Source organism: Exophiala xenobiotica, assembly GCF_000835505.1.
Source record: "Exophiala xenobiotica strain CBS 118157 unplaced genomic scaffold supercont1.7, whole genome shotgun sequence".
In the NCBI taxonomy this organism is placed as follows: domain Eukaryota; kingdom Fungi; phylum Ascomycota; class Eurotiomycetes; order Chaetothyriales; family Herpotrichiellaceae; genus Exophiala; species Exophiala xenobiotica.
Window position 1 is genome coordinate 628,525 of NW_013562488.1, and position 24,013 is coordinate 652,537.

The window sequence follows — 24,013 nt, forward strand, 5'->3', positions numbered from 1 at the left end:
CTCCCTCGAGCAAGCTACGCAATCGACACCACTCACACACTTTCGTTCCATCATTTGTCGTACTCCTTTGATACTTGGTTGTCTACGTCGCAGATATGGGTTCCATTGCACCAGAACTCGAGCAGGAATGGACCTCTCCTGTTGCACTCAACGGAAGGGCGAAGGCCCGGTCAAACTTTGGACGAGCGAAGATTGATGACGCGTTCTGGACCCCTCGGATCAAGGCCAACCAAGAGGTGACCATCCCGACTATGTACAAACAGTTGAAAGAAAGCCCTAGATGGGACTCTCTGAAGCACACTTGGAAACACGGAGATCCCCAACATCTTCGACCTCACATGGATTGGGACTCGGACGTGGCCAAGTTCGTGGAAGCCGTCTGTTGCGCATTGAAGTGGATTCCGGTCAAAGACCCTCAGCACGCTACGTTTGAGTCCTGGGTGGATGACGCTATCGACATGATAGAAGCAGCTCAAGGCCCAGATGGGTACATCAACACCTACCATACGGTCGTGGCACCCGAAGCCCGCTGGACCAATGTCGCGCACAACATCGAGCTGTACGATGCCGGCCACCTCCTTGAAGCTGCCATCACTCACTATGAGGTGACGAAGTCGACCCGTTTCCTCGATATAATGACACGCTACGTGGACTACATTTGCACGATCTTCGGGCCTGAGCCGGGCAAAATCCACGGCTACCCAGGCCACCAGGAGATCGAACTGGCCCTTCTTAGGATGTACCGTGTCCGCCCCGAACAAAGATATCTTGACCTTGCGGACTATTTTATCGAACAGCGAGGATACCGACAGGGTGAATTTTTCGACATGGAGGCGCGAGCGCGAGGTGATGACCCAGAAACTTGGATCCCTCCACCTCCACCGGGTGTGACAATTCCGTATTTCACGGGACCTAGAGCGTACTGGTACATGCAAGCCGACGAACAAATCCGAGAGACTCAAAAGGTTCGCGGCCACAGCGTCCGCGTCACGTACTATCTGTCCGCCGTTCAGGATTTGGCATCCCTCAAAGGCGACAAATCGCTAGATGCAGCAGTGGACCGGTTATTCGACAATATGGTCGACTGCCATCTTTATGTTCACGGGGGCATCGGGGCCATCCATCAGTGGGAAGGCTTCGGCGAGAACTACGAGCTTCCTCTCGACGGGTACGCAGAGACTTGTGCATCCATCGGCATTCTCTTCCTTGGCAAGCGTATGTTGCAGAGGCGGCTTTCACGCAAAATCGCCCTGACCATGGAAAGAGCGCTGTATAACGATGTCCTCGCCGGAGTCTCGCTGGACGGGACGAGTTTCTTTTATGACCAACCCCTCGCAACGGATTGCTCGGTGCGCCATACTTGGTTCGAAGTATGCTGCTGCCCGCCGAATTTGTCACGGTTCTTGAACTCGCTGGAGGAGTATGTGTTTACGGTTGGGGACCAAAACATCGCGCTGAACTTGTACATCGGATCTGAGTACAAGAGCGATGACGGAGAGCTGCATGTTAAGGTCGTTACGAGGTATCCCTGGGAAGGCTACGTGGAAGTTTCCATCCAGTCCGGACAGAGGGAGGTCGGCTTTGCCGTTCGGGAGCCTGAGCAGGCTTATACCCTCTCCGCCTCTATTGAGGGTTCGGCCAAGGATGGATACATACACTTTGGTCCGAAGCGGTGGAACGAGACGATCACACTGTCCTTCAATGTCGCTCCGAAACTGGTCAGATCGAATCCGCTTGTGCAGGCCACGCAGGGTATGGTGGCTGTGGAGCGGGGGCCGCTGCTTTACTGTCTGGAGAGCATGGACACGACACAGCCCCTGGACTCAGTAACCATTGACCTTCGCGACGAATTCGAGGAAGCGAAGATGCAAATTGCAGATGTTGAAGTCGTCGGGCTACAAGCGAAAGACTTCCGAATGGTGCCGTACTTCGCTTGTTCGAACCGAAGGACGGGCGAGGGTTTGAGGGTCTGGTTGAAATGCAGTCAAGTTTCAAATTAGATTGATTGTGAGCTACATTGGAATCACACAAAGAAAGGGGGAAGAGTTGGCTAGAATTCCTGAATAGACTTGCGGCAAATGCTTAGACGCTGCTTTTTGGTTTTGCTGGATATTGGTGCACGTAGATATAAATCAGTTGGAAACCTAGATACTTAGATTGAGGTATCCTGAAAAGCGATTTCAGTCTATGATTGTGGTAAACGTTTCGTCCAGACCCTCATCCCCCCATTGCCGCCTCTGTTTGCCCTCAGAAAGTAGGGGATGAAAACGAGTTGCCGTTCCTCTTCCTTGTACTTCCACGGCTTCGAACCATACAACGAATCCCACCCACCCGTGTCCAGCTCTTTCCCGGTAGCCAAGATTGGAACGACTCGTTCAAGTGGCCCTACCCTCATTTTCTCGCCTAAGCGAATCGGCCCATCCACAAAGGCCACATTATCGACGTCAATGCCCGGGTTGTCAACGTCCTCAAGGCAGTACACCAGCGGACCCATCATGACGCAGACCTCATCCTTGTCCGTCTTCGGGTTCGCGTACACCTTGCGCGGCGCCAATGCGAATTTCAGGCTGATCGACGCATCCTTCGAGCTGGGAATGAAGAGATATCCGCCCTTGACATCGCCACCGACTGAGCAGGTGTACTCCTCCGCCCAGCTCGGGATGCGTATCGCAAGAGCAGTGGTGCCGGTTACACTGACAGTCACGTCTCCCGACCAAGGCATGTCAGTCGTCATAGAGACGGTCACGTCGTCAGTGTCTGGAACGCGCACTTCGCTCTGAATGAAGAGATGGATGACGACAACGCCGGGCTGGAACGAGTAGATCAGCGTGCCTAGCTGTCCGAGCAGCTTCGCCGTGTTGGGCGGGCAACACGCCACTTCGAACGAGGTACTCCGGTGTTTCGGGCGGTGAGTGTACGTCCGCAATGGGTTTTCGTAGTAGAAAGAGGCGCCGTCGAGGCCCACGGCGCCCAGAAAGCCGTTGTAGAGCGCGACTTCCATGATATCCGCGTATTCGGAGTTCAAGCAGCCCAAACCTGATCCGAGCAGGTTCATCTGGCGGCACCAAACGATCAAGGCGAACGATGCACACGTCTCGGCGTAGCATGTCCCGCCTTCCTCGGTGTCGTGGAGAAGATAGGCGGGACCGAAGCCTTCCCACTGGCGGATCGCACCCAGACCGCCTGTGATGTAGATCTTGTGGCCGACGACGTCTCTCCACAGCCGGTCGAGGGCGGCTTTTATTTGTTGGTTCTGGTTCTGGTTGTTGTTGTTGTTGTTGCCGTCGGCATCAGCATCACCGGTCAAGCGGCACAGATCGGTCGCGGCGGTGTAGAAGTACATGGCTCGCACGGCGTGACCCTTGGCTTCGGTGGCTTCTTCGATGGGGCAGTCCGCTTGGTGGTAGCCGTAGTCTCGCGGAACTTGGTAGCACACGCGCATTTCGAGGTCCATGTGGTCGTACGGATCGCCTCCGCGGGCTCGGGCCTCATGGTCGAAATAGATCTCGCCGGCCTCGTCGCGCTGGCCTCGCTCGTGGATGAAATACTTTGCCAGTTTTAAGAGCAGGTCGTCGCGGCGCCCGGTCAACTCGTACAGCCGGAGCAGGCCGATTTCGATCTCTTGGTGGCCGGGGTATCCTCGTTTCTTGCCCGGCTCGACGCCGAATACGCCGTCGACATGGCGGATGGCCTTCATCACGGGCGTAAGGAGTCGCCCGTTGTGCGTCAGCGTCTCGTAGGCGACGCACGCTTCGATAAGGTGTCCGAGGCAGTACAGCTCGTGCATGTCCCGGACGTTGGTCCACCGTTGGTCGAGGCCGCGGACGGTGTAGTACGAGTTGATGTAGCCGTCCGGATGCTGCGCGGCTATGATCATGTCGACGGCCTCTTCGACCGTTTCCATCATGGCCTCGTCTGGTTGCGTCATGAGGAAATAGCATGATGCCTCGACGACCTTGTAGATATCGCTATCCCAGAACGGCTGTTTTGGAAAACAGCATACGAGTTAGCGACCCGTTTTTATACTCTGCGACTCTTTCTTCTTTCAGGCCACCATCTGCGGGAAATTGTTTGGTGTGTGGACTCCCCGATCTCTCTCGAAAAATGATAACTGGAGCACCTAGGACTACTACAGGAGTAAGGTACTTACATGGGGTTTGACGGGGTGGCCGGCCTTCCAGGTCAGGCAGGACCAATGTCCGGTTGATTTTTGAGCGTGGATGATGGCGGGAATCACCTTCTCCCGGGAGCATTGTTGATACCAGGACCAGAACGGCGAACTGACATTGACATTCTGCACAGGTACGGGCACGAGCTGGCTGGTCATTGTGCTTGGATCCTAACTTATGTACGGGAGGGTATGGTTGGTGTGTCTTAAGGAGAACGAAATCTTTCGACAGTCACTCCTGTGAAGCAAGCACAAAGTTCTCAAGAGGTTTATCGTAAAGGACTGTGAGATACTAACTCGGGTACCATAGTTACTACTATTCATCACTCGTGCTCGGGCCCTTTTTACCCGACAAGCGGAGTGAACCTCATGGCTTGCGTTATGGAAATTGGTAGGAGACTCCTTTCAAAGTCAAGGCCTCGTCTAAACCTTGCATAGGAGGGGCTGAGGTTAGGTTCTATGCCGAAATCCTGCCACAACCGCGCTCAGGGGGAGGGGGAGGGAGGAAGAAGAAGATGAGGAGGTCGGCGGCTATTGTTCTACTCCGCCTTGAATCCTGACCGTGGACTTTAACCGAGCTTTGTAAAGCATTTTAACCGAAGTGTCGTTCGTAAGTGAGCCGCCATTTTTATGTACCTATCCAACTACCCTCCGATTCACTGACCGTCACGAGAACAAGGGCTCAGAATAAGTGGGAAGGCAATACCTCTAAATGGCCAATCCAGTGCCATTTCGGGTCCAACGGTACAGTGCCAAAACCGCTCGTCGGCGATCTTTGGATATCCTTTCTGGAATGCTGCGTCCTCGGGCCTGCATCACTGCCGACCGAAGAATCTGTCGATATTTCCGCTATGACAAAGTTAGCGAGAACTTTGCAAGACTTCCAGTACAACGCATAGCAGCATCACTACTGACCTGGTAATCTGCGTCCAATGTAGCCACGCACGCTTCTGTCGCTCTGATCACCATCTCACAGGCACTGATAATCCGTGGTTCCGTCTGTCCCTGCAGTCGGTCAATGACCAACAATAGCACAAAGCTGCCTTGCAGCAGCAAGATACCCATGAAGTAGGGTAGAAAGCTCAGGTCTGGGTCGACGTCCAAGATCTGATTCAAGGCTTCCGCAGCTTCGATGGCATGGTTCTTGGTCGATCCGAAGGCAGGGGACAGCATCCAAAAATCCTTGTCGTCGAACATTGATACGGGATCGCATTTGCCCGCCAAGAGAATGTAGCAAACGTGGATGATAAAATCGGCATACCGGGCAACGGTCCTGACGTGGAGACGATGTTGCTGCTGCTGTTGACCTGGCTGTATACCGGCATCATCCCGAAGTTGAGATGCAGGCTGAGTAGACTCAAGTCCTTCTAAGCTCTCCTTGTAGGCGACTAGCTGTTGTCTGATCTGATGCTCCAGCGCATCTGCGTGCGGTCCCATCCGGTATTGTTCACCCAGGAAGGGATGTTGTTTGCCATGGTTGTGGTCGATGATTTCGCCCATGATGGTCATGAGAGGCAAGAGAAACCCAAACGCGGTATAGCCGGTACACCTGACTGAAGGAAACCCCGGCCTGTCTGCGTAAGGGTCGACAGAGGTCAGAAAACGACCAGACTGCCACGCTGCTTCGTCCAATGGGAGAAGGAGCTCTGAGCATTCGGCATCGGTCAGGGCAAGGTGTCGGTTGTAGCACAGAGCGAGGTGCCTGTCATGAATATATAGAAGCCACCAAGTTCTTCTTCGCTCTTCTTGTTCCTCCTCACCGAGAACGTTGTACTGGCGAGCAACAGACCCGTGTGGCGAAGACCCACTGGCAGCAGCATCCGTGTAGTCCATCGTAAAGGTGTTGAAGTCAAAGGATTCCCAGTCCGTCCAAGGGTCGATGGTGGCACCTGTACTCCGTTGCTGGGGAAAGAAGGTGGCTTTTGGGGACACTTCTACATGCAGTTTCAATTCTCTTGCCAAAGTGAAGGCTGCATGCCACCATCTCATGCTCGCAGCTTTTCGCTCGCTCGCCGAAGTCACGGCCGCAATATGTATGTACGTGACGATATCGTCAAGCGTGCCTTGCTCATGAAGCGACGTGGCATCCGTTATCAGATAGTCTTTGTTATTCTTCGTAGGCGCACATTCGGGTACCGTGCCGCCGCAATCGCCAGTGCTGCTGCCGTCTTCCTGAGAGACTGCAGGGTGGCCGTAGTCGACGTGAACGAGAGGCTTCAGCAGCTGGATAGTGAGCGTGTAGAGCTTGCTCCGGACGCTTTGTAATCTCCGGTGGGGCCAGGACAACATCTCGTCGCAGTCTGTCGCGGCTGCCACACACAACATGCTGGCCAAAAGCGCTGGTGAACTTTTGCGCGGGTTCTTACTGTCGAGGACAGAGCTTTTGCGGAAGATGAAGGCGTGGATATGTGCGCAGGCCGGGTGGAAAACGTCCTCAAACGTGCTCGTGAAGTAGCACTCCAAGAGACTGCAAGTCTCTGAAGCGGTGAGGAATGATCTGATGTATGGTAAGAGAGGTTTCAACACCGGGTACCTAAGACCTTGGGAAATAGTGTTGTTTTGCTCGACGTTCTGCTGGCCGGGTGCTGCTGTACTCGGTACGAATGATTCCCAATTTGGTTGATCCTGGTTCACATGTTGGTCGGGAAAGAGATCGCGAAGCGTGGTTGATCCGGAAGATTCTTGTAATGTGTCGCTTAGATTTATGCCCGGTGCTGCAAGGCCCGCTGGGCAAAAATGTCAGGAAAGAAGGTCGAAATGATACGTTGGATTGAATCCCAGGAGTGGACTTACAGAGAAAGTTCGAGTTCATAGCAGGTGGCTGTTGTCCCAGGCGGGTGACGAGGTCCGGGGCTGCATATCGTGACGAGTCGAACCTGTCACCAGCGCTGGCTTGCCCTGGGTTGTTGGAAGGTTGGAAGTCTCGTTCCCATCGATGCTGGTCAGTGCCATTTGCGCTCGGTATTTGGTTTGGAGATGGTAAGGATCGCAGATCAGCATGAAGCTGGGTGTCGTTGTCCGACGGCGAGCTAGGCGACAGCTGTTGGGAGTCGCCACGGCCGTTCCGCACTGGTTTACCCCGTTTGCGCGCTCCTCGAATATAGGTGCATACAGCAGGATCTACGGCGTTTGTAAGCGAAGCATAGGTAGGGACAAGGGCGTCTGCCTTCAGTACCTAGACATCTTGTACACGGAGTATTGCCCTAAACATAAATGAGCCTAGAATCACCACGGATTCTCGAGCGTGTCGGACTAACATCACATTTGACACGTCGCCTATGGCAGATATCGCAGGCGCGCGATATCCTCTGTCTCTTTCTGGGATCACCCGGGGTCCGAGCAGATGGTGAGTGTTGGCCACCCGACGGTATCTCGACGTCGTCTCGGTTGAACGAGACTGAACCACGCCCGAGAAATTGAGCAGCCGTGCTAAGTACACTGGTGGGGCTCATCGTCTAAGTGCGACTGACTGATAATCGATGTTAACCGTGATGTCGGTTAGTATCAGGAATAATCCCGAGTCAATACTTTGGAACGAACGGTAAAAGACTGAAACAAGGATTGAAAAGTTGCTCGGTAAAATGTAAGAGGCCCTCGAACTCGAAAATCAATATTAACCGAGGACCACACTGAAGAGACTGAATAATGGAGCCCCATCCACCACCCCATCCTTCCCCACGTACGTACCGACGAGGCTCGGCAGGGCTACCGAGCACATGGCTCTTGTAGCCCTTCGTGGTCGAAAAGAAGAGCTGATCAGCGTCCGGAGAACTTGATCCCAATGTAACGAAGGGTCGGGCTGTAAGAAAAATCCGTGGGGATGAGAAGGGCCGGCCAAGTCAAGCCCAAGACGAGCCACTTGTTGATATAGCTGCTCAGCCTGCTTAGGCCGCTGCTCACCCTCCTCATGTTCTCATCACGGGTTACTCAGTTCTGCTTCCGTCTACCGTCCAGGACCGCATTGGCATATAAAAGCGCCAGACTCATCGCCTCTATAGTTGCAATACGATGACGATATACTTCCCCGTAGATGTCCACGGTGGATCACTTATCCGGATAAGGCAATCGTGGTCTCGATCCGCCTTTGCCTGAAGACGCCCTGCATCTGCCTCAGCCTGATGAGCCTCAGCAGGCGTCGGCTGGTTCGCATCTTGCGCTCAGCCATGAACAGCCATATTTCTTTTCTCCTTCCGTACTGCGTCGATGATAGCTGCAACAACACTCCGCGACCTATAAGAATGTGCGCCATTTCACTTCCTTTCAGCCGCAAAAGCCCTTTGGTTACGATCACCTCTGCTTCATCAAGCTCTGCACAGTTTTCCATTCCCACTCGCTTGAGAGATCATGGATCAGACATCAGACGCCTCGGATTACTCAGGTTCAGACGCAGTCGTCAATATCATTTTGGCTACACCTGCTGCGTCCGTTTTGTTTATTTTCAGTCTCGGTTTCGCAGTTGAATTAAGATTCCTTTTATATCCTTTCACGGTCGCATACAAGATCACCCGTGCATGCAAGCGAGACTCCGGCTAATGGGCGCTTGCAGACAACCCCCAATAAACTCAGAATTGCTCGAATCGCGCAGCGCTTTGGACCCGTATGGGGATGTGGTCAGATAGTTGGCCTTTTGAATGTGCCACGGCAGCCTCGTCACACAGCTGATCTGGATCTGGCTATCGTTGGGTTTGGGCCCAGGCTAAGCATCTTCCTTCCTACCGCAGGACTCTGTGTTTCGTCGATACTGGGATATTTCCATGTCTCTGCGTCCGGCGCAAAAGAATTCGGTCTGGTCCTACTCCCTAGTAAGTGATGAACTCGAATCTTTACCTTCGAGGCTGACGTCGAGCAGATTTGCTATGGTTCGCCATTGGCTTGTGCATTTGGGGGCCAACTTTAAAGCTTCCCGAGCTGCTTGTAGCTCTGATTGCTATCGATTCTGCTTCCTCTGGGCTATCGATCATGCTTGCGGATAAGGAAGCTCTCGCTGCCCGAAAACTCGTTTATTCGACGTGTGTTGCCCAGCTGGTGGCCCTTGGAGCGGCGGCGTACGCCATGAGCCATTTTTCTAGAACTGAACTTCCCAACATATGCAAATTTCGAATCGTCTGGTGGGGTGGTTACGTGGATTCTTCCTCCGATCTCAACTTTGACAAGGTCAGCATGGTACTATGGTATTTCTTCGCCGCCAGGACTTTCAGCATCCTTCGGACCCTCGCCGATAGCCTGGCGTTTACTGGTATCTTTCACGATGCCAAGCACCAGCCTCCAACGCCACCGCCATCGCCGACGCAACCGGAAGGCCGAGACAAGAACCTCGTGCCTGAGAAATATTACGGTGTCATCCCGAAGCCCTTCGTCTGGACAGCTGCAAAGGCAATGAAGCTCAACTACAAGGAGTGCATAGCAACGACTTCACTAGCTCCCTGGGAGCATATATTCCACATCGGGGCATCATTCCTTTCGACCGCCGCGTTGCTGAAGCAGTGCAGTCCGGCGAACGGCGCCTTGATGCAATGGGGACAGCTAGCACCAGTGGTAGTCGCAGGTGGCGGAATGTTTCATTGGCTGTTCATCACAATGGATGTTCCACGCTGCCGGCCCATACGGAGTTCATTTCGAGGTTTTAACCGAGGTCAACACTTCGACGAACATCAGATCAAGTACCGGACACTGATCGAGGGTATTGTGCGGGCCGTGGTTGATGACGCCCAGCCAGAGGCGGACAGAGAACAGGCACGCGAAAGCGTAGATGCAACTTCTGCTGGTCCATCTACAGCTCTCGGAGATATACGCTCACGGCCTGTTCGAGCTTCGGATGCACCCAAGGCAGATAGTTAAGGGAAATGTTGGTGCAGGCTTTCTTTCCAAGCTCGTATGCGCTACTCCGATAGGGCTACTCTTCTAGCCAAAACGTTTAATCCAACGCGCCTCAAATTCGTCTTTGTAGACACCAGTGCTTTCTTCCGTCTTGTTTGGTCAATTGGTCGTTGACAAACTTCTCGTAGTGGCTGTCGGCCACGCTCTTCCTGCGTACCCTCTCCAGCTCTTGTTCTTCACCCCAAGCTTCTGACTCAACGACAGCATTCGAGGCTGCGCCGAAGAAGAATCGGGGTTGTCCACGTCGTAGATGACAGCGGGTGCGGCGGTACCTCGTGAGGGCGGACGGTCTCCATTGGTTCCGTTGGAGAGGAATCACGAACGAAGGGACCGAGAGGTCGATGAGCGGCCTCCGACCGTCGTAGGAAGATAGGCGTTCTGCGTACCGTGATTCTTATCGTTATAGTGCTAGCCAGAACTATAGGCATATAGCATTAGAGGCGGCGAAGACATAGTATAGTACTAGTAGCGTGATAAAAGTATAGATAGTGGAAGACGAAACCGTAGACCGGGTCCGGGAGTACCATGTTGGTGGCTGAATATATTCCACACATATCCACACCACGATCAGTAGTCAGGCATATTCCCGACAGGAAGTATAGCCTTGAACCGAGAAAAGCGACGGCCCAAGACCCGTGCACAGCCTGACTACTTTTGCCCTGGTCGACTTCAATAACTGATCAGCTTCTCGCTTGGAAGTCATGACCTAGAAAGCAAATTAGGTCGAATTCCAACAAAGACGTTTGATTATGGGCTCCTATTTCCATTTTCCCATAATGAACTGAATTCCAGACGCAGTTGTCTGGGGCTAGGTCTCCGAAAAAGGACAAGAGCACGCCTTACAGCCCCTGTGAGGTCCCTGGTGGCTACAGGCGGAAGGATGGCAGTCTAAGGTCTCATTCAACAAGTCCTTGTGATGATACACGGCCTCGGTCCCTGGTCATGGCCGTTCAGTTCTTGCCTCCGCCTGGGAGAAAAGCAATATAACTTTGAGCAGTTATCCATTGACCTATCAAATTTAATCATATAAGCGTCACCAAAATGAGTTGTCTTTGTCGTGGTTGAAAAGATTGCTTTTCGGCCATTTTTTGTGAGGAGCTGGCGATTCGCCCCATTCATTCATTCCATACTGTGTCGAATCTTGGTTGTAACGGGTTTCCGCCTGACAACCTGGACACTCTTCCTGAGAGTACATGGAGCCTCTATTGACTCCATAATCGGTGGGATCGAGAGACACGACTTCGTTGGGGTTAAACTCGACAAAGCGGTTATGCCAATACCTCCGGGTCTCTCTGTCGAAGTCGAGGAGACCGAATAGTCGATCGAGCTCGTCTGCGAGTCTGGCGCAACGAATCTTGTATTTGTTTCCCTGTCTGCGAGGGAAAGGCAATCTCAAGTTTATCTCCAACTGCTTGGCTAACGAGTTGGGTGTCTTGGGGCTGCCGGGTGTCGCTGGCTGGCTCCGATGTGCCTGGCGTTCTGCCGCTCTGACCAGGCTGACTATGAAATGTATCCAATGCGCAATCGTGTCGAAATCGAGTGAACCAGCATGTTGACGGAATTCGACGGTGTGAGGTATACCCCAGTCGAAGGTGAGCCTCTGGAAATTGACGAATTTGAATCTCTCGGCGTGGTGAGAATCAAAGGGCCAGGAGCTATAAGTTACTGACATGAGTTCTGCCAATCTAGCAGCTGTCATGTCTTTGGTAAAAATCTTTTTCTCGGCCGACTCTGTGTTCGGGATGCGTTGGCAGATATGAGGTGAACTGTGGAAGCCCTCCAGATTTGTCTTGATGTAACGTCCGCTCTCGTCACTGCTCTTTGTTGTGCTCCGTCTTCCCACCGGATGCAGACTTGAGATGATACCCTCGAATTGGACGATGATGTAACAGAGATGTTGCAGTATTGGCAGTGGTAAGCCCACGTCGTCACCCTTTTCAGGCTTGTGTGCTACATGCACGTGTAGACCACATGTGGGATTGGTGAAAGCTCCCCAGGGATCCGACGGCTGTCCGACCGTGGCAGTGATGTACTTCTCGATCTCCTGCAAGCCTGCGCCCAACTTGAATCCAGGGAATAAAGAATATACGAGGGGAACATCCAGGACTCGAGATACCAGTTCGTGAGAGCTCATTGTCCACTCTATTTCCTCGTTCTCCTTGATTTTTCCTGGAAGCAAGCTTGGCCACTTTTTCGTGTCGGATTCTGTGCCAACGGACCCGTCCTAGATACGAGTCAGTGGCGGTGTCTGCACAAACATGGTCAGCAGAACATACATCGGTAAGTGTCCAGCCAGAGCAATCTGTGGGCTTGTGCTGTTGACTGCAACCAAGACCCTTGTGTTTGAGGATGCGCTGGTGGACGTCTTTGGAAGCTGCATGGATTCGTTCTCTGTTCGCTGAACCCTCATCGACGCGTTCGGCCCAGACTCCGTTATGCGTCTCATTCCAATACTTATTCAGAAGATTATCTTCGTCTTCATTGAACATGAATTCATACCCTTCTCTTGGTACCATTGAGTATGCGAAGACGTGCTCCAGTTCGACGCCGAAGGTCAGCTGGACGTTGGACTGGGGCAGATTCCAATAAAAAGGAGGGGAATATAGATCCGACAATGGTGTTCTCATATACGATGATTGACTAGTAGTCTTGTACACTGGCGAGTCGTTGCGAGCACGCTTGATAGGAATCTCGTGTTCGCGCCCCCAGACAGTGGCGGGATCCACCCTGTATGGCACTTCAGGGGTCTTCTCCCAGCAGCGCACTTGCCCAAAGGACTGAATACTAGTATTGTCGGATGATGGATCAGAGAATGAGCGTGGATCGCTGCCGGTCCAACTGCTCGAAGAAGAGTCGTGTGTGGTCCCTGCTGTTCCAGGCACCCGCACAGGTGCTGGTCTCTCGTGTCTTGCTCCTGGAGCAATGTTAGGAATGTTCTTCGCAGGACGAAATCTGGTCACTTACGCTTTGGCGCCATGTTGAAGGGCTACTGGGTCTTACGAATTCGCCTGCAATGGCTTGCGTAGGAGATGTAGTGGCGGCCATGGTGGGAAACATGGCCTCGAGTCGCTCAAGTAGCTGTTCCAAAGCACAAGGCACAAAGAAGTCCGGTCGCTCCGTACCGGGATATGATGGAGGCTCGAGATACAAAGACATGTCGTCGAAAACGGAGTTTTCATGTCCCAAATGGCACAAAGAAAATGGATGCTGGATGCATTTTGATAGTGGCAACATGGTTAAAAAAGTGGAAGAAGCCTGGAATGTAAGCTAACCACAAGCGTCTTTCTTGATCGGCCGAACTGCATAGACCAAAGCAAACATACCTGGGTACAGAACGAGCATGGCCGATGGTGATCAGCGTGTGCTCTGGCACTAAACCATTCCATTGTTTGCCCACGGGATACAGTATACTAGTACTCGGCTGTCTTCTAGGAGAACGAGAGAGACAAAAGGGGTACAGCCTCGCAGCAAAACAGCCTTGCTCCTTCGCTTATTCGGCACCACCCTATTGGGCACCACCGCCATCTTCGGAACAATTCTGCATAGGCATCACGTTTGGCAAGACTTCATGCTTCTGTAAATCATTCACATTTTTGTACTACGTAGCTTTTCTGCATATCCGCGTTCATAATGTTCGGTCGGACAAAACTTCCACGCACGTTGTGCTACCACATGGCAAAAGCTTTATGCGAAAATGCGAAGCGGCTTATGCAGATAGAAGCCGGGGTCGTTGAAGCGCAGACCCTTGTCAAGCGCGCTGATGGCCTTGATCTCCTCGTCTGTCAGGTCGAAGTTCGTGACTTCGAGGTTCTGCTGCAGGCGGTCGACGTTGTTTGACTTGGGGATGACGGCGATGTGTCGCTGCGTGGACCACCGGAGCAGGACTTGGGCTGGGGTCTTGCCGGTGCGTTGTGCGGCCTTCTTGACGGGCTCGACCTCGAACAGGAGTGGCACTTGCTGTGGGCGTGCTCGGAAGGCGGGCGGGAGTTCCAGGAAGCTCTGGGGGCCGAAGGACGAGTACGCCGTGACGACGATCTTATTCTCCTGTGCGAGGTCGATCAAGCTTGGCTGGACGAGGTATGGGTGGTGCTCGATCTGAAGCGCGGAGATGGGGTGGCGGGCGTATGTCATAATGTCGTAGATTGTTTGGGCTTGGGCGTTGGAAATGCCGATTGACTTGGCGATACCGCTGTCAACAACCTCCTCGAGAGCTTGCCATGTCTCGTGAATGGGCACCTTGGCGGTCTCGATGGTCTTTTGCTCGGCGTCCATCCACCATCCCTAAAGTACGGTTAGTCCAGAGTATTTCTAAAGGAAGATATCTAAGGAGCTGGAGCTGCATCTTACGGGATACCGAAGTTTTTCCGGCTCGATGTAAGGAAGCGCGATGGGGAAGTGAATCAGGTACAAGTCGATGTAACCCAATCCCCAGGCCTCGTTTTGGGCCTTCGCCATTTGCAAGGCGTGCTCGCGCTTGTGGTAGTTGTTCCACAGTTTGGTGGTGACGAAAATATCTTCACGCTTGACGAGGCCTTCATCGATGGCTCGCTTGATTCCTTGGCCGGCCTCTTTCTCGTTCTGGTAGTCATAAGCACCGTCAAAGAGTCGGTAGCCTTGCTTGATGGCCTGTAGTCCGTGTTAATTGTGAAAATTGAGGATCAGATTTTTCGAGCAGGACTATGATCATACATTGTAGACAATATCGGCAGCCTTGTCGGCGGGGACTTTCCACAATCCAAATCCGACCAATGGCATCTTGTGGCCAGAGGCCAGGGTCACGTTTTCAACAGACATGGTTGTGGTGTTTGCTGGATGTGATTGTGGTTGGGAGGTGAGGTGATGCAAGATTTGAGCAGCACGAGAAGACATCAGAGGTGATGAAATAGGCTTTATATATGTCTAGACCGGCGTCGACGTCAATGCTTTGCTTGGATGGGCCACCGGATATGCAACACTAGAATTTAGCCGCGAGTGGCAGAGAAACTGTGGTTCATGCCGGATAATATAGGTTTTCGCCACGGGGGTTGCTTCCATCATGAAAATTTGCTCCCATGATGATGCACGGCAACCGTTCGTTCCAAGTGGAGTTGGGAAGCAGTAAGACAACAATCATTGAGTCCACTAGGAGTCTTTTTGCTCTCGAGCTGTGGTGTATTGTGGCAGAAATGGATGGAATTAGAAGATGCAGGCCGAGGGCTTCGATGATAAGGAAGGTCAAAGCGAGCTCACGTGATTAGAGCTGGAGCGAAAACGCGCTATTTCATAATTGGCATAGACCGCATCACGTGAACACGTGCCCATCTCGAACGCGTCGAGGGCGTCATCCGTACTTTTCCAGACTCTCTCGAATCTTCTTCACGAAACAATCGTCTCCTATAGGTCTGGAATTGACCTCAATCAAACAATCCGTTCGTGAGACACTCGACGCCAGAATGTCATCCCTGGAAGCGGCATCAAGCCATCCCAGGCCGAGAAATGATGTGACGATTCGTTCACCACGTTAAGCCGATGATGTTACATTCACAGCCCCTCGTCCGCGCTGAAATGGGTAAAAGGGCGTGAATTCGCAGCCTCGTCCGCTTGTTCGTAGGCATCATACCCATACAGAAAAGGCTGGATTTCCGGACAAGTCCTATGGGTCGGTCAGGTCTTCCGTCATCAACGAAGGAATGGCTTCGCTCACCATCGACTTGGAAATTTGCAAGATATTTCTTTGCCAAGTTGCGAGGCAAATAGCAAATCCCTCTGCTCTTGTGCCTCGCCGTCGGGCATGTGGAAAGCATCCCTCTGGTTGAATGTCTCTCGAACGATCTGCTCACTGCGCGACTTCCGCAGACTTTCATACAGTGTTACTGCCCAAGATATTTGCTCCCTCGATGTGACGTACGACAACAATCGGCCAAGAACAGCTCCGTCTTCCAAACTCGAATTTGCGCCTTGAGCAAGGTATGGGAGCATTGGATGACAAGAATCGCCAATAAGTACGAAGTTCTTCGCAGGGTTCGTCCAAGATTCCACTTCTTCGCGGTGCATCAATTTCCATTTGTCCACCTGATCGACCTGGTCGAGAAACCGTGTGAGTATAGGATCCCATCCTGAAAACAGCTTTCTCATTTCTTCGACGGACCCCTTCGACCTTGCCAGTCCGTCAGGCAGGTCATCTGGGCAGAGGAGGACGATATTGTACATTGTTCCCGAGCGAATTGAATAGGCAACTGCGTGAGAGTGTGGTCCAATCCAGAAATGTACCTGTGGATTCGCGATCCACTGCCTCAACTCTGGGTCACTTATCTCGTTGAGCTCTAGGACGATCCTGTACGCCAAATCCCCAGTTGGCAACGGCTGGTCTGTCTCACCCAGCATACTTTCCCGGCACTTCGACCAGAGACCATCGGCTCCAACCACTAGATCCCCTCTGTGTCTTCGACCAGAGTCAAAGACAACTTCTGCTCCCGACGGTGTGCTGTCTACCCTGGAAATCTTGGTGTTGAGCTCCACCTTCACACCCAATGATACTGCTCTGCTGTACAATATTTTCTGCAAATCGACACGATGCATGTCGATGAAAGGAGCGCCATATTTTTGTCGAATCTTCTTGTTGAAGTCTGGTTCTTCCGCCAGTATTTTCCCATCACTATATCTGTGAACAGCCAACACCGTAGGCTCTGCAGCCACAGCCTGGGTCGCGGATTCCAAACCCCATTCTCGAAACAGTCTTGACGCGTTTGGCGTTATTTGCAGGCCTGCCCCGATTTCCGCTAGCTCTTTCGCCGCTTCGAACACAATGACTTTGTGGTTGGCGAGTGCACATGATATCGATGCAGCGAGTCCTGCCAAACCGGCGCCCACAATTATGATGTCTAATTGATGTGTTTCTGCAACCATCTTGATTGCTTGGTCGGCAATTTACAGACTCTTCTCACGAAACGACAGTTATACTGCTTTCTTTGGAACGCTCGCAAACTGCAACTTAAAAGCATGGGTTAGATGCTTACACGCCTGTTGACAGACCATTGGCTTTTCCGAGAAGATTCGGCTCGGAAAGTTGGCCGTGCGCTCCCGTTCGCATTTGCCGAGAGCCCCTCATTTCTTTTCACGGTCCACACGATCTGGGGTTGACGTGCCGCCCTTCGATTCAACTTCTGCTACGACATTGCAGCTTTGCGCTTTTGACAGGTCGGCTTTTCCGACCATGCACCTTTGTCGGAGCCAGAGAGTACCACGCCTCAAGCACACAGGTGATGCGTTTACGTACGCTCTTCCATCCGAACTTCAAGCTGCACCATGTCGGGATCAGAGACTCTTGAAGCAACCCGACGAAAAAGGCCTAGAGCGGCACGAGCATGTGTCTTTTGCAGGGAGAAGAAATATCGATGTGATGAGCTGGAGCCATGCGGCAAATGCAAGAGTAAGAACCTGGCTCTTACCAGGTCGTCAACTCACAAGGTATCGGGCTTCACTTTCTAACTTCGCTTGCTTGCAGAGTCAAATAAGCCCTGCGTCTATGAGAACGCGGCCTCCTTGCGTGAGCGGATCAACTCGGTATCCCAAAGTCGGCTTGCGGCGCCCAAGCAAAGTACAGGTCGCCTGGGCCGATTTGCGAAAGATGGCCGTGTAACCGTCCGAGTCGACCCCTGTCCAAATCCCTGCAACGATGACAACGACGGTCCCTCCAGCAATCAAGTGGGTGAGTTGAGTGAAATCAACCCTCACACCCTGAACAGGGAGTTCCATGGACCAACATCGTCCCTCGCATTCTTGGCGGCGCTACAACGGCGTGTGCCAGATGAGTTCGACGGTCTAACAGACGGTAGGCAGCAGTCACTGGTGTCCGCATTTCACAACGACAGTTTCCTTCCTCAGACAATTGCAGATGCTGGGAACCAATCCCTTCGTCAGCACAGATACTATTTTCGACAGTCTCAATTCTTCCTTGATGCATACTTTCAAAACCTCCATTACATTCATCCGATCATTGATCGCGCAGAGTTCCTCTCACGATGCGAGGATCTGTGGTTTGAACGATCAGCAAAGCAACCCCAAAGTTTTGTGGCACTGTATTTCGCGGTAATGGCACTGGGCGCCTTGACACGGGAGTGGGATGCAGCCTTGCTGGATGGACTGGGTCGATTCGGATGGTCCAGGAAAATGTTTGAGCAAGCCTCGCTTACTATGGGAGGTTCTCCATTTCAGACCGACATAGAGACTGTCCAGGCGAGCATTATCATGGCAAAGGTTTGCCAGAACGAGTTGAATCCCCACTTGGCTTACATGTATCTTGGTATCGCTGTGCGGACAAGCCTGTCAGCCGGACATAACCGACAGTCTCAGGCTGTCCATGACTCAGTATCATCACCACCCACAGAAGGTTTGTCGATCTCTAAGACTTGGTGGGGACTCTATTCCCTAGAAGTCGAGATGAGCTTCGCTCTCGGTCGACCAGATTCATTGGGGCCAGATCTGTATCACAACCGAGCCATGCCACCCATCGACGACACCGGAACAGGAATCATAACGCCTATGGTGGAGTTCGCCAGGATTGTCAGGGAGGTCTCCAGCTTCGTCTTTCTTCCAGCAAGACCCATATCGCAGAGGATCAAGCATGCTGATGAAATCGAGGGGGGGATGGAGCAATGGGTAAATTCGTTGCCCGACTTGATACGTCCTCAACTTCATGATCTGTCGGACTCATTGGGCACAATGACTGACGCCAACTGGGCCAAGAAGCAAAGACACACACTGCAGTTTCGCTATTTCAACGTCAAGATGGTGCTCTTCAGGCCGTTCCTCTTGTACGCCGCGCGTACTCAGCGCTCAAGCACAGAATGGGCAGCCGAACTAGACCAGCCCGTTTCCAAATGTGTGTCGGCCGCCAGGAGCACCATCAGGTTCATGCATCACATGTACTGTTCCGCCACTTACTTTCGTACATGGTGGTATAACCTAAATTACACACTCTACGCAGCGACCATTATCGTTGGCTATTTGAACAAATTGGCTAGTGAGACCGAAAGAAGCGAATTACTGGGACTGATCAGCATGAGTATTGAGATACTCAATGCCATGGACGAACATGTTGTTGCCAAGAAGGCTTCCGCAATCTTGCAACAGGCTTCCGCTCATATGCAGCGCCGGGAGGAGGATGCCGATCAGGAGCCACCTCAACAACTAGGAAACGGCGAGCATGGCAGCCGGATCTTGAACGGCCGGAGCGCGAACGCTGCAACCGAGGCAAGTGAGTCTCCTGCTCCTGATTTGTTCTTGGACTCTTTCGGCGATGTCAACCTCGACTTTATGTCGCAGCTCTTCCCATGGGATGAAAGCACTTCCTCATTCTGGGACATCTAAGGGCTCAACTCTGTTTGAAATACTCAGAAGCCAAGTGTGCCTAACTGACGCGTCTCGAGACACGAATCAACGGCGAAGCCTTGCCGAGAATGGGACAGGGCTGGGCAAGGCTGGGCAGCGTCTGATCTCGACGCTACCATTGGAGCGGATCGCCACTAGGTCGCTTGCCCCCTTTCCCTCACACCTTGGCATGGGGACAGTCGGCAAATCGGAGCCAGTCAAGGAGTGTCTCAAGCTCAGTGCCAACAAATGCTGAAATCAATGTCATTCTTGGCTGCGTCGGTGGACTACAAACATGGGCAACCAGTTCTGGCTGTTGGCCATCACAAACATACCCACGCCCTGTCGATCAGGTTTCCTGGCCGTTTCAGAGGGAGAACATACATGTCGGCTGGCAGTGGTTGATCTGGACTCCATTGGCACAAGTGAGTGTCGATCGATGCGCCGCGCTGGTGCTTGTTTTCGACATATCAATCCTTCATCGCCATAGCGGACCTGGCTCCTGAGGACACTCAATCTCTTTCCTCTCATTCAGACTCAACCATAGACTCAAGCATAGACGCTTTTCCCGCTGGCGGGCTTTACTTTCGATTTTCGGTTCCTTTTACGTTTGTCTTTCGGTGTTTGCGTCTTGATTTGACACACTCTCTCTCCTGGCATTGCTCAACGCTCACAAATCACCGATGTCCTGATCGTTACGCACATTCTTTCAATCCCTCGGCACTTTGGTATGAGCTGCGCTCGCATCATTTCAACATGCCTTCCCTTGATGTGAGCGAGCTCAACATCGTCATTGCCATCCTAGGCTTCTTTATCATCAGCTATGGCTTCCAGTCCGTCAAGATCAAGCAAGTCTGGTATCTCGGCGAAGCACGTGAGGACACCTCTCTCCCCTGCCCTCTCCTCAGGCTTGGTCGATTTGCTGACTGATCATCGAAAGTGCCGGCCGTCGTGTTCGGGATACTCTTGGGCCCAATCGCAGCCAAATTCCTTGATGCTGAGCGATGGGGCTCTGCAGCACAGGGCCAGCAGAACGCAATCACCCTCGGAGTCGCTCGCATCGTGATTGGCGTGCAGCTTGTCATTGCTGGATTTCAGCTGCCCGCGAAGTACCAGTTGTACAGATGGAAAGAGATGCTCATTTGTCTCCTACCGGTAATGACCATCATGTGGCTATGCACGACAGCCTGTATGCTCGCCACGGTGCCTAAGATAACCTTGCTGGCTGCCCTTGTCATCGGGTCCTGTGTCACTTGCACCGACCCTATCCTTTCCCAAGCTGTTGCCAAGGGCCCCTTCGCCGACAAATATGTCCGTCGACCCTTGCGAGAACTCATCTCTTCAGAAGCGGGTGCAAATGACGGATTCGGCTTCCCCTTCCTCATGTTGGCCGTCTACCTCATTCGACATGCAGAGTATCCAGGCTTAGAAAAGGAGATGGCAGATCACTCGGCTGCGTTGTTGGCGAAAGAAGGAGTTGAACGCGCCGATGGAAGTGCCACCAATGCGACGGAAGCTGCAGTACATCTGCTAGTGCGTGGCGTGTCGATGTTGGTAGCTCGAGAGGAAGGCGGCGAGGAAGTCGGCCGTCTGGGTGGAGGTGTTGGTAAAGCTCTTGCTGAATGGGGCGTCGAGACTTGGCTTTACATCGTCTTGATGTCCGTGGCCTATGGTGCTGTCTGTGGGTTTGGGAGCATGTACCTGACGAGAATTGCTCTCCGCAAGTGAGTCGGCCCACGCTGATTTCCATTTCCGTCGAAATGGTGCTAACCCGCCTGCTACCAGGAATTGGATCGACACCGAATCCTACTTGCTCTGGCCGACAGCATTAGGGCTGTTCATTGTCGGCACATGTGGAGCTCTGGGCACTGATGACCTCCTAGCCTGCTTCGTTGCCGGCAATGCTATGAACTGGGACGGCCAATACCTTGCTGAAACTACCGCCCGACATGATGAAGTAAACTCGTGCGTCGACGTCCTGCTGAATTTCGGCGGATTTATGTACATTGGTACAATCATCCCATGGTCCGACTTCAACGATCCCAATGGAACGGGCCTCACATATCCTCGACTCATCGGCCTGGGAATTTTGGTCCTTATCTTCCGCCGTATACCAGCCATCTTCGCCACATACAAGCTGTTCCCGGGTTGCTGCAAAGACTGGAAGGAAGCACTGTTCATGGGCTATTTTGGTCCCATCGGCATCGGCGCTGTCTTTTACGTCGAACACACACGGCATTTATTTCCCGAGTCTGGCGAGGCGTTGACAGTCGAAGAGAATTTGCTTACTCGTGTCATGATTCCTGTGGTCTACTGGCTCGTCTTGTTCAGCATCGTCGTCCACGGCCTCTCCATTCCGGCGCTCAACGCGTTTCTCAAGTGGCGCGGCGTCCCGCCGATCCAGGACGACCAGGAAGGCCCTGTTGAGGTCGATGTCCTCAGCACGCATGAGCCTTTACCTAAGAACGCCCGCCGCTCAAGTGATCCAAAGAGACGCAGTATCGTCGTCAACAATCGGTTTAGCCGTGCTGGGCCGATCGATATCTCTGGTCCAATGGTACAGCATGGAGCTGTGGGCTGGCCGCAGCAGAATGTGTATGGGAATGGGTACGATGATGGTTCAGCCCAGTACTACCGCAAAGATAACGCTCAGCAGCGTATCACTTTCTCGGATGTGAACGCTCGCTTGGGCGAGAAAGACATGGTGTGAGTATGGAGTGAGCAAGCTGCGAGACGAGCTGGTGGCACAAGTGCTCGATGGCCTTACCGGGCTGCAGCAACAGATGTTTGGGGGGTTGGGGGCTGTATCAGTCTATGGGCGGCCACAGCTAGGAAAAAGAATTGCATATGGTTCGACTCAAAGTGGTATTTGGACAACTCATGTGATGATTGGGGTGTGGAGGTCTGCTTTCCGGGAATTTCTGTACATCATCACACTCGTTGAGCACGTAGAAAACACCACGCTCATTACTCGCAGGCGTCGGCATCTTGTGATCAGTCTCCCTACGGTCAGAGAAAATAGGAAACAATTCGACGACAGAAGATGCCTGCTCTATGGCCTTTTCCGTGGCTCCAATCCTCCTACACCACGAAATCTTCTAACGTACTTGGCGCAAAAAGTTCCTCTGCCTTGTATCTCCTCGCCGCCAGACCTTGGTCAAAAGAGTACTCTAAGAACTTCTCTAGAACGTGTTTGTTTGCTTCGAATCCGTCCTGCCACCACTTCTCATTGCCACCCATCAGGCTTCTGGTTTCATCAACATGATCCTCCAGCCAGGGCAACATATATCGCAGAGCGGCTCGCTCCTTCAGCGGCTCATACGCCATGTCCAATGCCTTTGCAAAGGCCTTTGTCAGATTCTTCGCGATCCACGGGTTTGCCTCGTACACGCTACGTCTCAAAGCCACGACATGCATGATTGGGAAAATTCCTGTGCGGGCGTAGTATTCGGCCTCGACACGTTTGAAGTCGGGGAAGAGACGGGTGACGTTTGCTGAAGTGCCGAACGACGAGGGTTTGGTGGCGCTGAAGATGGCATCGATCTCGCCATCCGCGAGCATTTGAGATAAGTTCTTCCCCAGAGATATCGACGTTATCTTGATATCGGCCGGTATGTCGTGGGGGACCTTGCTGACACGTAGCTTTTCAGAGTGCTCGATCGCTCCGGTGAAGAAATGTACGCTTGACAATGGGACATGGAACTCTTCCGACAAGAGCCCACGTTGCCAGACAGCGGCCGTCACTGTGAGGTCATGCATGTTAGAAGCCGACAAGTCAGAATATTCTTAAGGGGTTCTCGTCAGGCTCAGGCTTCGACCTCATGCTTACTTTGGTACTCCGGGATTCCGATACGCTTGCCTCGGAGGTCCTCTGGCTTGGAAATTCCCGCGTTACTATTGATGTACATTGATTGATGGCGGAAGAAGCGAGAAGGGAATACAGGCAGCGCAATAAAGGGAGGACGCTCTTGGTTCAAGGTGAGAACGTATGAGGACAGCGACAACTCGGATAGATCAAACTCCTGGAAGCGGAGCTGGCGAAAGAAGCTGTTCCAGAACTGTCAGCTCCCACGCTTCTTTCTCGACACTGGTGACCAAGGTAGGTAAGTTGACTGACGTTTCTTCCACCCGATAGTTGAGGAATGTGATCTCAATACCATCGGCGCGCACCCTGCCATCTTCAATGGCTTTCATACGGTCATAGTCCCAACAAGCAAAGGACAACTTGAGGACCATCTTGACCTTTCTTGACCTTGGCGACGAGTTCGATATGAGGGCTAGCGAGGAGTGTTGTTGACTTGACTTCGAGGAGAACGGCCAAGGCCTGGGTACCGTGCCTCAGGACCAGGTAAAGCCCCTACGGCTCGGAGCCGACAAGAGCTGGTCATTGCGTGCCAGGGCTAGCTGGGGAACATGGCGAGGCTGGCGAATCAGACACTCAACCCCGCTTCACCACCATCCACCATGATCAGAGATCGAAGATAATCCCGGAGAAAGAAACGGGCTGAGCCGCGGCTCATTGCGACGGAGATACTGTCCAAGAAGCCATATTTATTATTACTTCACAGGACGTTTGGACGATGCCTGGATACAAGGTCGAAACTACTACTCCCCATTGCG

At 52.7% G+C, this 24,013-nt stretch overlaps 10 protein-coding genes across 10 annotated transcripts; 4 read left to right on the forward strand and 6 right to left on the reverse strand.

The window, feature by feature from the left end:
* Nucleotides 1-95: 95 nt before the first annotated feature.
* On the forward strand, nucleotides 96-2,000 carry PV05_10938 (uncharacterized protein; the record flags this gene model as incomplete). The annotated part of the gene is made up of 1 exon (XM_013454373.1): nucleotides 96-2,000. The coding sequence occupies one exon, from the start codon at nucleotides 96-98 to the stop codon at nucleotides 1,998-2,000; it is 1,905 nt and encodes a 634-aa protein (XP_013309827.1).
* A 185-nt stretch (nucleotides 2,001-2,185) lies between these two features.
* PV05_10939 (uncharacterized protein) lies at nucleotides 2,186-4,327 on the reverse strand (the record flags this gene model as incomplete). The annotated part of the gene is made up of 2 exons (XM_013454374.1): nucleotides 2,186-3,982; nucleotides 4,151-4,327. 2 exons carry the CDS (start codon nucleotides 4,325-4,327, stop codon nucleotides 2,186-2,188), a joined length of 1,974 nt encoding a protein of 657 aa, XP_013309828.1.
* Nucleotides 4,328-4,771: 444 nt separating this feature from the next.
* Nucleotides 4,772-7,695, reverse strand: PV05_10940 (uncharacterized protein). The gene is made up of 5 exons (XM_013454375.1): nucleotides 7,426-7,695; nucleotides 7,344-7,371; nucleotides 6,962-7,288; nucleotides 5,084-6,894; nucleotides 4,772-5,017 (listed from the first exon to the last, which is right to left on the reverse strand). Exons 1-5 carry the CDS (start codon nucleotides 7,618-7,620, stop codon nucleotides 4,877-4,879), a joined length of 2,502 nt encoding a protein of 833 aa, XP_013309829.1. The 5' UTR covers nucleotides 7,621-7,695; the 3' UTR covers nucleotides 4,772-4,876.
* A 1,034-nt stretch (nucleotides 7,696-8,729) lies between these two features.
* Nucleotides 8,730-10,057, forward strand: PV05_10941 (uncharacterized protein). Its single transcript, XM_013454376.1, has 2 exons — nucleotides 8,730-8,970; nucleotides 9,018-10,057. Exon 2 carries the CDS (start codon nucleotides 9,128-9,130, stop codon nucleotides 10,004-10,006), a length of 879 nt encoding a protein of 292 aa, XP_013309830.1. The 5' UTR covers nucleotides 8,730-8,970; nucleotides 9,018-9,127; the 3' UTR covers nucleotides 10,007-10,057.
* A 1,021-nt stretch (nucleotides 10,058-11,078) lies between these two features.
* PV05_10942 (uncharacterized protein) lies at nucleotides 11,079-13,022 on the reverse strand (the record flags this gene model as incomplete). Its single annotated transcript, XM_013454377.1, has 3 exons — nucleotides 11,079-12,269; nucleotides 12,322-12,959; nucleotides 13,010-13,022. The coding sequence occupies 3 exons, from the start codon at nucleotides 13,020-13,022 to the stop codon at nucleotides 11,079-11,081; spliced, it is 1,842 nt and encodes a 613-aa protein (XP_013309831.1).
* Nucleotides 13,023-13,406: 384 nt separating this feature from the next.
* PV05_10943 (uncharacterized protein) lies at nucleotides 13,407-15,033 on the reverse strand. Its single transcript, XM_013454378.1, has 3 exons — nucleotides 14,735-15,033; nucleotides 14,393-14,671; nucleotides 13,407-14,326 (listed from the first exon to the last, which is right to left on the reverse strand). The coding sequence occupies exons 1-3, from the start codon at nucleotides 14,912-14,914 to the stop codon at nucleotides 13,730-13,732; spliced, it is 1,056 nt and encodes a 351-aa protein (XP_013309832.1). The 5' UTR covers nucleotides 14,915-15,033; the 3' UTR covers nucleotides 13,407-13,729.
* A 532-nt stretch (nucleotides 15,034-15,565) lies between these two features.
* On the reverse strand, nucleotides 15,566-16,930 carry PV05_10944 (uncharacterized protein; the record flags this gene model as incomplete). The annotated part of the gene is made up of 2 exons (XM_013454379.1): nucleotides 15,566-15,677; nucleotides 15,729-16,930. 2 exons carry the CDS (start codon nucleotides 16,928-16,930, stop codon nucleotides 15,566-15,568), a joined length of 1,314 nt encoding a protein of 437 aa, XP_013309833.1.
* Nucleotides 16,931-17,329: 399 nt separating this feature from the next.
* Nucleotides 17,330-19,393, forward strand: PV05_10945 (uncharacterized protein; the record flags this gene model as incomplete). Its single annotated transcript, XM_013454380.1, has 2 exons — nucleotides 17,330-17,453; nucleotides 17,529-19,393. 2 exons carry the CDS (start codon nucleotides 17,330-17,332, stop codon nucleotides 19,391-19,393), a joined length of 1,989 nt encoding a protein of 662 aa, XP_013309834.1.
* A 756-nt stretch (nucleotides 19,394-20,149) lies between these two features.
* On the forward strand, nucleotides 20,150-22,103 carry PV05_10946 (uncharacterized protein; the record flags this gene model as incomplete). The annotated part of the gene is made up of 3 exons (XM_013454381.1): nucleotides 20,150-20,267; nucleotides 20,334-21,117; nucleotides 21,179-22,103. 3 exons carry the CDS (start codon nucleotides 20,150-20,152, stop codon nucleotides 22,101-22,103), a joined length of 1,827 nt encoding a protein of 608 aa, XP_013309835.1.
* A 371-nt stretch (nucleotides 22,104-22,474) lies between these two features.
* PV05_10947 (uncharacterized protein) lies at nucleotides 22,475-23,629 on the reverse strand (the record flags this gene model as incomplete). Its single annotated transcript, XM_013454382.1, has 3 exons — nucleotides 22,475-23,136; nucleotides 23,223-23,440; nucleotides 23,511-23,629. 3 exons carry the CDS (start codon nucleotides 23,627-23,629, stop codon nucleotides 22,475-22,477), a joined length of 999 nt encoding a protein of 332 aa, XP_013309836.1.
* Between the last annotated feature and the right edge of the window lie 384 nt (nucleotides 23,630-24,013).